The sequence below is a fragment of the Peromyscus californicus genome, unplaced genomic scaffold (assembly GCF_007827085.1).
Source record: "Peromyscus californicus insignis strain IS unplaced genomic scaffold, ASM782708v3 Scaffold_4__1_contigs__length_199733344, whole genome shotgun sequence".
In the NCBI taxonomy this organism is placed as follows: Eukaryota; Metazoa; Chordata; class Mammalia; order Rodentia; family Cricetidae; genus Peromyscus; species Peromyscus californicus.
In genome coordinates, this window is record NW_026294562.1 from 193,696,708 (window position 1) to 193,709,236 (window position 12,529).

Consider the following 12,529-nt stretch of genomic DNA (forward strand, 5'->3'; position numbering starts at 1 on the left):
GGATTTCTTTGTTTTTCTTATTGTTTTGGTTTTTCAAGACAGTTTCCCTGTGTAGCCCTGGATGACATGGAATTTGCAATGTAGACAATGCTGGCCTTGAACTCACAGGGATACACCTTCTTCAGCCTCCAGTTAGTTGGGATTAAAGGTGTGTGTCACATCCTTAGCCTTTGGGAATTTTTTTTTCAGTTTTCTTTACTAAAAATTTTCTACTCACTCTACATAGCCCCCACAAATCCCACCTCCTCCCTCCTCATACCCCCCACATCTGGGGATTTCTAAGTTGTATGTCAGCATTGCCGTGATGTCACCATCACAGCCTATCTCTTCACAGTTACTTTCTTGCTATTTGTATGGTTTGACTCTAGCAGGAAGACTTTGAAGGTGAATAAAAGAATTTATCAGTGTTTTCTTTGATGAATTTTCTTTTATCTCTGCAATTTCAGCACTATCTAAAGGGTTTGTCAAATTCAATGCATTTGGAGAGGTGTAATCTCCAATGGACAGAAAGACATGGGGAGTATACACTCCCTACCATTGTGCAGCACAATTAGAGAGAAAACTAAAGGTTTTGTCATATTTTTTATGTGATTCTATTAGGATTTATTTTGTTTTTGACGAAGAGTTTATGTCGTCTTGTCTGTCCTGGAACTCAGTATGGAGATGATGATGTCCTCCAATTCACAGACATCTTGTCTCTGCATCCTGAGTGCTGGGAATAAAGGAGTGCACCGCCACACCTGGTATTATTATGAATTTTTGGATATTGAACAAGATGTTCTTATTACAATTTAATTCAGGGGCTGGAGACATACCTTATTGTGTAAGAGCACTGGTTGTCCTTCCAGAAGACCAGTGTTCAATTACCAACATAGGCACAGCAGTTCACATTGGTCTGTAAGTACACATTCAGGGGATCTGATGACCCCTTCTGTCCTCCACCTGCACCAGGAATACATGTAATTCACAGACACACTTGCAGGCAAAGCACACATACACATTAAAAGAAATAAAAAGCTTTTCCCACTGTTACATTTGCAGAATTTTATTTAAATATAAACTCTAGGATATTTTTTAAAATGTAAACCTTCATTAAAAACCTTTACAAGTTTCTGATCTTTATGTATCCATTTTGTGTACTGTTGTAATTCGAAAGCAGAGAATACTGGGAAAATGCTATGACACATTATTTACAATGGTATGTTTCTCTCCAGTATGAATTTTCTGATGTGCTAAGAGGTAGGAGCACCTTGTAAAAGATTTGTGACATTCTTTACAACTATAAGGTCTCTCTCCAGTATGAACTCTCTGATGCCTTCTAAGGGTTGATTCCTGGGTAAAGGATTTGTCACATTCCATACATTTGTAAGGTTTCTCCCCAGTATGAACTCTCTGATGTGTCCTAAGACGTGAGGCCTGGATAAAGGACTTGTCACATTCCTTACATTTGTAGAGTTTCTCTCCAGTATGAATTTTCTGATGATTTCTAAGGGTTGAGTTCAAGGGAAAGGATTTGTCACATAACTCACATTTGTAAGGACTATCTCTAGTATGAACTCGCTGATGTGTTCTAAGACTTGCAATATGGATAAAGGATATGTCACAGTCTTTGCATTTGTAAAGTTTCTCTCCAGTATGAGTTTTCTGATGTGCTCTAAGATACGAGCAGCTAGTATAAGACTTGTCACATTTCTTGCATCTGTAAAGTTTCCCTCCAGTGTGAACACTCTGATGTCTTCTAAGGGTTGAGTCCCGGGTAAAGGATTTGTCACATTCCTTACATTTGTAAGGTTTCTCCCCAGTATGAATTTCCTGATGTCTTCTAAGGGTTGACTTCAAGGTAAAGGATTTGTCACATACCCCACATTTGTAAGGTCTCTCTCCAGTATGAAGTCTCTGATGGATTTCAAGACCTGAAGGCTGGGTAAAGGATTTTTCACAAACGATGCATTTATAGGGTTTAAATCCAGCATGAATTCTCTCATGTTCAGTGAGGTATGAGGCAGTCTTGAAGCATTTCCCGCATTTCCTACATTGGTGTGGAGCCTCTAAGATGTAGACTGCTTGTTGCAAAAGACTGTATAAAGAGGCAAAAGAGTCACCATTTTTTTCCTGCCTGTGCTCTTTCTTTGCAGTGTAGAGTCCCTGATCTTGAGTAATGATGGAACACACATTTAAAGATTTCTCACAGTCTTTAGTTTTCCAAAGTTCTTCTCCAGTGTGCATGCTTTCATGTCCATTTAGGTTTGATGAGTCAATAGAGGCATCCCTGTGGTTACCGCATGTGTGTTTATTAGAGTTTTCTGTAGTTTCAATTGCTTTATAAAGTGCACATGTGGAGGGGTCATGAAGCACTTTGCCAAGCTCATTACACTGACAAGACTCCTTTCCAGTCTTCACATGTTGATGGTCAGGATCACATTTGCAATAGTTCTCTGAAAATGAATACAATTTAGATTAATGGGGCTTGTTCCAAGACTGTCTCCCTAAGTTTTCTTTTAACATAAGGGAACATGGAACTCTTTAGATTAGAACTCCCAGTAACGGACATTTTTCATTCACTGTAACTGTATGGATACTCACAAAAACAGCATGACAGCCTTCAAAGGTCAATGATTTATAAAAGATATCTCATCTTTATCAAAAATCTCTAACTGGGAAAAAGATGGAAAAATAATTGACAGCTGAGAATTAGCTTTGGGATAGAGCTCACTGGGTGATTATATTTAGAATACATGTCACTATCATTAAATATTTCTTCTCAGAAATTGAAGAAGATGGCGTTAATCCAATCCCAGGTTCAAAGTATTTATACTTCCTAAGTGATAGGCAATGAAGAATATAGTTCAGAAGACCCAATTCCTTAAAGATTAAAGTCTTACTTAAAAGCATTACAAGGTTTATTTTTCTCTATAGAAAAAGACAGTAGATTCTTCAAAAGTAATGGATGCAAAGACTGTATTCTACCAGACATCAGAGGCTCTAGATCATTTGCGGCAGGGCTATCATGGGCAGCTATTGCTTATTTCTATCCTCCACTGTCTGAGCTCCACACCCTGCTGTGTTTCTTAGCTTTCCTCAAAGGGTTATTCTCAAGTCCACTCTGTACACTGACTTCTGAGATTATTTCCCAGAAGGGTGTATGTGTATTCTCCACTGGGAGAAAATGAAGGATGTAATATGAAGATATCCATAGGAAGGCAACTACAGCATAATCCTACTTCATGGATTCATGTTAAGACTTAAAATTTTGTGAAATCATTCCAATCTGATTTCAGCAGAGTTAAATAAAACTTCATTTTGTATTAGTATTAAGTCACCATCATTCAGGTGCATAAGACACAACGTCTTCTAACAGTTATTACAACAGACAGGATGCAATCTAGGGCAGGACGCTACCCTAAGTTAAATAATCAGGAATCCTTTCAAGTGGAATTGAATGTAGCAAAAACACCCTCAGCTCTTGCTTTCTCTTTCACTGGAAGCTGTCACTGTTGTCCTGCTCATTCACTAGCCCACCCTGCTTGTGCTTACTCTCCCCTCTCCACATTCCAGGGCAATCTCATTCTTTCAAGACAGGTGATCACGCCTCCCTTGCACACATAATCCACATGTTCTTTGAAGCACCCATGACCCATGCTAGAACTTTTATAGAGAATACAGAAGTCTAAAACAGTACTGCGCTCAGTACTGAAAACACAAAGCAGAGGAATGTAAGCAGGAATTCTCGATTGATATTTCTAGTCAAATTCATTATATTTAGTATTTTCAGTTTATGTATCTTGAATTTTTCTCTCAATTAAAATCATATCAACTGCAATAATGGACATGAAACTTAAAGATATGAGTGGGAATATTATCTGCTACTGAGTTTATAGATGGATCTTGGAACCAAAATGAAGGATGAATGATACCTTTGAAATGGAAAATGGAAAGAGAAAACTAAATAGCATGAAAAAGTTCTTTCCTAATACTAAACTTTGCCTTGTCTTCTGTTGTTTTTTTCAGGACAGCCTAACAGATTTTACGTCCTATGAAGTCAGAACAAACAAAAGATGGCTTAGGAATTCTACAAGCAAAATATTCTCACCCACAAAGACCAGGTTGCTGTAATTCTCCACCATCACATCAATGTACAAAGCCCTCTGAGCAGGTTCCAGGCATTCCCACTCTTCTTTTGAGAAGTTCACAGCTACATCCCTGAATGTCAACAGACTCTGAAACAAAAAAACTAGGGTTTGACTATGAGCTACCTGGAAGTGCTTTCCTGGATATAAGGAGATGGAATGTAGATGAGCGAAGAAAATTACTCAAAGTATGATTTCCAATACAGTCACATTCTATCATGAATGTTCTAACTCTGTGAAAATAGGATCAAACAATAGTCTTACAAGAAGAATACATGAAAGAAGGAATACATTTAAGGCCTGGACATGGTTATCTATCTGTTAGAGATGCTGAGTTCACGTTATACAGTATCACAGCAGACATGTCTCAGAAGTAAAATTCATGATGAGGAAATGTGCTTTAAATGCTGTAGCTGTAGATCATGCTAAAACACTGACACAAATCAATCCTGTGTGTACTTGGGGCTTACATGACTCTATTCTAACAGGCTCAGTTGGGATGTTTAAACTCTAGGTCCAATGCCACACCATTAAATAGCACAAAGAAGGTATGAAAAGCAGAATATATGACTGATTTTATAGGCAAAGAGTTTTGGTTTTTTTCCACAGTAGCAAGGATTGTAACAGCACTATATACTGTCAATCTTAACAGTAACATATAAGATAAGTAGTTTATTGAATTAATTTTATGAGAATATTTGGTCCGATATGAACAGACAGAAAAACCTGCATCAACCATATTTGGTATAATCCAAAATTTCCTAAGAGTATTCATAAGCCAACAGAGACAAACAACAATTCCAGAAGTTTTGAAGAATATTTCACTTCACTACCAAGAGTAATAAAAGTTGAGGGAAATCCAAAAACACACCAAAAAATGTTTAAGGTATAGCTAAGATAATCAGTATCAGTGACATTTTGGATAAGGCTCATAGCAAGAATTCACCAAAAATTAAATTAATTAAATACCAAGGAAATAGAACTGCAAACAAAAAATGGGCAAATGAACTAAATAGGCACTTTTCAAGGACAGAAACTCAAATGATTAATAAACATTGAAAAAGAGCTCAGGATCCCAAAAAGGCCACCATGGAAATGAAAATTAAAACTACTTGGAAATACTGTCTCACCTCAGGCAGAATAACTGTGAAAACTAACCTGACAAGAAATGTTTGTGGGGATATGGAGAGAAAGGAAGCCATATTCACTTTTGATGGAGGGGAGGTTACAAATTAATACAGCCATTGTGGAAATAAGTTTGGACATTCTTAAAAAAAAAATCAAAGAGAGAAATAACATATTCTCAGCTCTTTCACTCTTGGTCATAAACCCAGAGAACAACACACTTCACTACAGAGATATTTATAGCCCATGATTACTGCTGCTTTAATAACCAAAGGAAAAGCACTGGAATCAAACTAATTATCTACCAACAGATGAACGGATAATGAAAATTGTATAAGATGGAGGACAATTCAGCTCTAGAGAAAATTAAAATAACAATTTGCAGGAAAATGAAGGGACCCAAAATGTGTAATATTAAGTGTGGTCATATACTTTTAGAATGAAGGCACCACATTTTTGCTCATATGCTGAATCTACCCAATAATATATGTATATAGAAACAATGTATATGTGGACACAGTATAACACGAAGAAAAGAGAACAGGAAAGGTTAAATTATCAGGGACTACAGGTAATGAACATTGTGAAAAAGAATATAAAGCTAATTGCTTTTCTAGTTATAATTCTGTCAAAGGTTTTTAGGGTTTTGGTGCTGGGTAAGTAAATCAAAATATATTCAATTGTGAAAATATAAAATCCCACGCGAGGCTCCAGAGCTTCTTTTCTCTATAATGACTGTAAATGTATAAAAGTACATTGAGTTGTATAGTCTTTGGGTCTGCTTAATTTCAGTGTGTGATTTTGTTATTTGTCTCTTTGTAAAACTGCTCATAATAAAATTTCAGAAAATTATCAGAATCAGAAATTAAAGGCTTTTAATGCATCAAAGTATAATAGATTTAGATAAAGAGTGGAAACGACCACTGACCTTTGACATGTTTACTGGGGAATCAGCCACTTCTTACGGTTTCTCTTCTTTGAGTTTCTCTTTCAGGAACAATGAATAGATGGACACTTCCCTTTCAAATCAAGGGGTCAAAATGGAAGAGTGAAAATTAATACTGAAAGTTGTTAGAGAACAGTGTCAAACCACATGAAAAGACCCAAGCAACAGAATTCTACCAGGTGTCTAGTCAATGATATCAAAGCTGGAGATCATGGAAAGATTTGAAGCTTGAGGAGAAAATTACCATCAAACATCTTGCTGCACAAAGAAAACTACTCTGGAGTCATCTACACTACTCTCTTAAAATTGATAGACAATTAAGTGCATGTCAAGATAGTCAGCAATTAACACAATTGATTTCACTAAAGCAGCACTGCAGATAATAAATCAGAGGCAAAACATATATAGGAGAGTCAGAGGAATCATTCATGAGAACATGGGAAATAACCAATTTCATGAGAAGAATAGAGAAATACAGGAGAAGGGGAGGAATCATCCATGGGCAAGAGAGCAAACCACTATTTCTCAAAAAGAAGGAAGAAAATACTACCAAAAATCCAATGAGCAACAACATAAAAACAAAACCATAGGAAATAAAAACCGCCATTACCACACTGAAAATAAAAATGGAGACTCTTCAACTAAATAAACAAACCCTGAAGTGAAATAAATTCAGCACACAACCCAGCTGTTCCTTTCCTTCATATAAGCTCAAGGGACTTAACATCCTACTCCACAGATACTTGCTTACCCAAGTTCATTGCTGCTCTACTAACAATAGCTACAAAATGGAAACAACGTAAATATCCTTCAAATGACAATTGGATAGTGAAAGTTTGGTACATATATATTATGGAATACTATTCATGTAAAGAATATTGAAATAATGAGCTTTGCAGGTAAATGGATAGACTGAAAAAAGATCATTCTGAGTGAGTTAACCTAGACCCAGAAAGATAAACATTGCATGTTCTCTCATAGGAAGTTCTTAGTTCCAAATGTTCAGATGTGAGTACACAACCTGGAGTGACTGAAGTAGCCAGAAAAGTAAAATGAGATCACAGTGTGATGTCGGGGGAGTAATAGAGGTGGAGTAACAGGAAACAAGTGATCTGAAGGTTTACGTGGGAAGATGGGGTGAGGATTTAACTATGGAGAAGGGACAAATATGAACACAGAAGGAGGATAAAATAATAAGGATGTCTGTAAAATTCATAAAGAATCCATCTATTCCTTGACTCTTATCCATTCATCAAAAAAACTCCTATAATTCATCTAAGTCTCTGTAAGCATATACATTCAGAGTGTAAATGAAAATTTCCCAACTGGACTGATGATGCTCTGTGGTGATATTTTATTTGTGCTCTAACAAATAAAGCTTGGCTGAAAATCAGAGGGAGGAGCTAGCCACTAGTTAACCAGAGTTCTGGAGGTCTGTACAGACAGACAGGAAGTGACAGAGCTGGGTGGAGACAGAAAATGATAAAGTGGGTTAGAGAGAGGAGCTCACTGTCTTTAGGTGGAGAATTTGGTAGGGGTAAGAACTAGTGGCTTGCTGTTCTGCCTCTCTGATCTTTCAGCTTTGACCCCAATATCTGGCTCTGGTTTTTTATTAATAAGACTGTTTATCAACTTGTGTTACATCTGGCAACCCAGTGTTTGTGGTACGAATTCACTAAAAAGCTGCTTGTGGCCTTACAGGCCCCCAGATCAGACCGGAGTTGCACGCAGCCTGAGTCTCGACCCCACATGGGCCAGTCTCTTTAACTTCTTCTCTCCTGGTGGGTTGTGGGCTCTCTCTGGATCCCCAACTCAGACTGCTACCACACTAGGTAGTTGCATTGAAACTCACTCGGGCTTCTACTGCTCTATGCAGAAGCAGTCAGCCTCACATCTGAATCGTCAGTCGGCAAATTTGGTGAGTGAATTAAGATTTCTTAAAGGGAGGACTTAGTTAAAAGAGAAATTTTTTCCCCACATTAAAAACTGTGAAATATTTTTACAATGGAGGGAATCTGGTCTCTGTTTGATAATACAATTGATGGTCTGAAAATGTAACAATTAAATAAGAGGATAATTACTGTTGATGGGATTCACATAACGTCAATTATAAAAATTATTTGGTCATTTTTGTTTTATCATTAAAAAAGTTGGTTAATATGAGTGCCAAGATAAAAGTTTTAGAAAAACTTGTTAAAACAGATCACAGAGAAACTCAGACCCAGACAGAGGAATGTAAAGGTGAACCTATCTCAGCAATGCATTATACGGTTACAGAAAAACAGCCTAAGGCTTTCAAACAGTCAACCTTAATCTACCTGGTAACTTTACAGGAACTGCAAAATGCTCAAGGCTGTGTACGAGCTGACTGGACTCCTGTGCAAATGTTAGATTTGAGGAGATTCAAAGAAGCTATAGTGTGATATGGTATGCATTCTCCATTTGTGTAGTAAATGTTAAACTCATGGTCAACTTGTAACAGAATTATCCCTCAAGACTGGAGAGATTTGGTTACAGCTGTTCTGGAAGCTGGTCCACAGTTACAGTGGAGGACCTGGTGGAAATATGAGGCTAAGACTATTGAACAACAATGTAGAGCTAGAAGTATGAAAATTTCCCAAGATCAACTTCTTGGAGAAGGCGATTATGCTGATATACAAGACAATCTCTATATGATGACCACACCTTAATTTTATTCCAAATGGCAGCCTTGAATCCTTGGGACAGAACTGAAGAAGTAGGAAAGAAAAAATGTCCCAAGAAAAAGAGTAAATTGGCCTATTGATATATCATATATCTAACAGGAAAAAATTTCATAAGTCTTCCTAAATGTTTGTTTCTTCTGTTCTCTACAGACACATAATGCAAATTGCCTTTATATAGTCCCAGTTCAATTAAAAATTAAAGCTTGCTTTGGAGTTGGAGCATGGCTCTCTCCTTCTCTAAACCCAAGCATGCTTCTTAAAAGGAAATGTAAAATCTCTGTATCATGTCAGAAGAGCCACCTGATATGGGACAGAAGAAAAACCGAAAGTATGGGTCTATTCTATTGACACTAATCTTATAATTCTTTGGTTTTATTTTGACTCTTTAAAACTCTTTTTAGGGTATGAATTTTATATCAAAATTTATAAGATTTATATATATATATCATTATGTTAATTGTCATATAGAGTACTAACTAATTCTAGAAAAAAGGCTTCATCTAGCTTCTTGTACATGATTTTGTGTTTGAGTCTCTATCAGTTTTCTGCAGGGAACCATGACCACACCTAACAGCAACTTTGAAGTCTCCAAAAAGATAATGTGGCTCCACAACGATGATTCTATCAGGATGATAACACCACTAACTTGACAAACACCACCCAAAGATCACCTTTGGACTGCAAACTGCTCAGGACAATTTTGAGATAGCTAGCTGAGATGATCCAGCTTCAGAGACTATTTGAGCAAGGACTTGAGACAAGCTCTGTACTTTTGCATTATGCAGAGACTGAACAACAAATGATACAGCTAACTCTCCCAGGACTTGACAATTAACCCAAAAATTTTCTTTTCAGGATCCCCTAAAGATGCCATCACCCCCAGACAGCAGGAAGTAATTTTAAGAACAAGATGCCCATAATTTCCAAGAGGTGGGGTGGTGGTTTTCCGTCATTCAATGGGTTATGGATAATTGTCATTGTTTAGGATGGTTGGTTACAAGTTGATAATTGTCTGGGGGGAAAAAGCTAAACAAGGAGATTAGATTCAGGGTTCTTGTTTGAAAATTAAAAGAAAAATAAAAAGAGGATATAGATAAGAGGTAGATTATTGAATCAACTCCGAAAAAGACATAAAAGTGATAGAATAAAAGGTAGATTTTTGAATCTACTCTGAAAAGAAAAAAGAGATAATATAGATATGATAATATAAAAAGGTAGATTATTGAATCTTCTTTTAAAAGGCAATTACTAATTTTAAATATTTTACATTGGATTGGATTTTTGTATATTATATACAAATTATGTATACTGATACAAATCTGAGATTGATTTTGTTAGAAAATGCTGTACATATATTTGTAATTTTGTTCAAGGTATTGTACCAATATAGTTCATTTAACAATGTAATGCAATTTTCTAGTCCTTGAAAGTTATTACCAGCTTTGTAGGATAATAAAGAAAAGCAGGTTATTAGTTGGTCATTACAATTCAACTTGTAGTCATATTAGGTAGGTTTTCAAGGTCAAGTAGAAATATATTTTAGATAGGTCATCTTCAAACACTTCAGAGATCTACAGAATATGGCATTTAAGATTTTTAAAAAATATTTATTTATTTATTATGTAAACAGCATGTATGACTGCAGGCCAGAAGAGGGTACCAGATCTCATTACAGATGGTTTTGAGCCACCATGTGGTTGCTGGGAATTGAACTCAGGACCTCTGGAAGAGCAGTCAGTGCTCTAAACCTCTGAGCCATCTCTCCAGCCCCTTAAGATGTTTTAATAACATAGATTTTTTTCTTTTTTTATGAATATGAGGCATGTTTGATCCTGGCAGCACCAATCTACTTCAGAGACTATGATGGGCATTGAAGAAACTCCATAGAGCTTTGGCAAAAGTTAGCCATTGAGCAAGAAAGTGCCCTTACCTCGACTGCTGACAGTATGCTGCCCAAAATGGTCAAGCAGGACACAAAAGAAAGGATATATATATCCTTTCTCTCTCTCAGAGAGAGAGAGAGACATATAAACTTTCAGATTCAATGAAATTTGCACGCATTCCTTTCATGACTATTATCTAAAAGCTCACAGAGAATCCAAGTCTCCAGTTCCATGTACCCACTCTCTTGAACAGGGAAGTGGTATATCATGGAAGTTAGTATAATTGTAAATTTCGTGAGCTTTGTCGTTTCCACTGTAGCAAAGAGAATCGTGCTCACAAATCCCAACAGATAAATTGAAATATTTGATTAGATTATTTTTACAGGAATATTTCGGCAATAAGAAGATCGATTACAAAAAATCCAGGCTTATTCCATATGATCTAAAATACACAAAAGGAAAGACATCCACGGCAGAACTTCAGAGTCAGCTTTCTTTTCTTTTTCTTTTTTGTTTTTCAAGACAGGGTTTCTCTGTTTAGTCCTTGCTGTCCTGGAACTCACTTTGTAGACCAGGTTGGGCTCAAACTCAGATATCCTCCTACCTCTCCCTCCCTAGTGCTGGGATTAAAGTGCGCCACCACCGCCCAGCCGCCGGCTTCCTTATGAACAGCAGAGAAACTGCTCGCACCCCCGGTCCCTTCCCTCCCGTGTCCCAGCCCCGCAGCTCCTCTGACCTGGGAGGTTCCAGGGCCGCCGGGCTGCGGTTCCCGCCACTGCGCTGCTGACTGGTGACTTTCCCAGGCCGCCCCGCGCGGCGACTGCGGCTCCGGGGAGGTTTCGTGTCCCCGCGACACCCCGCCGTGTCCTCCGCACCCAGGTCTGCACCATGAGATTCCCCACCATGCAGGACCATGAGCAAAGGCCAGGAATGGTGCACCGTGCACTGCTGATCTGGGTTACTTTACGACTTCCCTGTGCTCACTTTGTGTTCCAGCTTCCGTTTACGTCACCACTAGACACCGGCCCACGCTCCTCTCTTCTACACCAGGCAATGTGCTGCATCCTCCCAGAAGATGTTTCCTGTTGAATGTCTCTGTCCCACTGAGACCCGTCCCTCCCACTCGGTCTCAGGCTGCCTTCCCCACAGCTCCAGCTGTCAGGCTGCCCTGCATCCACTCTGCACAGCCTGCCCACATGCTCGCTGCCAGCCTGGACCAGAACTGGATCTAGGAGGATGCTGCACCCCGGTATCTGACCCCTACAATGAGTTCCCAGCCCTTCAGATAAAAGACAGGCCGCCTAACCTTGACTTGATTACCAGATTCCTGGGCTACATACATACCTACACAAACGATAACAGGCTACATTCAAATGTCAGCGTCCGACCCACAACACAAACAAGGCAAGTAAAAACAAAATTCTGCAATTGTGCCTTGGGGAGAGACATTTCAGGAACTTTGGATATGAATAGAAATAGGTGTCTCCAGAAGTCAGTGGACTGAGTTCAGGCCTACTGTACTGCTGTCACCACTAGATGGTGGTCTTGTTATTTTACTAACTCAAACAAGTTCTTTTTAGACTAATGCTAAAGATACGTTTACATAAAATATAGAGAAACACTTTTAATGCACTGGTGAATGCAGAGACTCTTGCTGTCCCAGATGCAGAAAATAAGTAAGGTATGTGGTTCCAGCCCTAAAAATGTCAGTTACACCATCCATCTATGGCTCTGAGAATACGG

General features: G+C 38.2%; 1 protein-coding gene across 2 annotated transcripts; it reads right to left on the minus strand.

Moving 5' to 3' along the window:
- Positions 1 to 1,029: 1,029 nt before the first annotated feature.
- Positions 1,030 to 12,266, minus strand: LOC128095654 (zinc finger protein 54-like). 2 transcript variants are annotated; one of them, XM_052714827.1, is made up of 4 exons: positions 11,523 to 11,628; positions 6,181 to 6,271; positions 4,091 to 4,217; positions 1,030 to 2,435 (listed from the first exon to the last, which is right to left on the minus strand). In XM_052714827.1, the coding sequence occupies exons 2-4, from the start codon at positions 6,187 to 6,189 to the stop codon at positions 1,177 to 1,179; spliced, it is 1,395 nt and encodes a 464-aa protein (XP_052570787.1). In that variant the 5' UTR covers positions 6,190 to 6,271; positions 11,523 to 11,628; the 3' UTR covers positions 1,030 to 1,176. The 2 variants fall into 2 exon arrangements, with proteins under 2 accessions (XP_052570787.1, XP_052570786.1); XM_052714826.1 differs by lacking the exons at positions 4,091 to 4,217; positions 6,181 to 6,271 and having other exon boundaries at positions 11,523 to 12,266.
- Between the last annotated feature and the right edge of the window lie 263 nt (positions 12,267 to 12,529).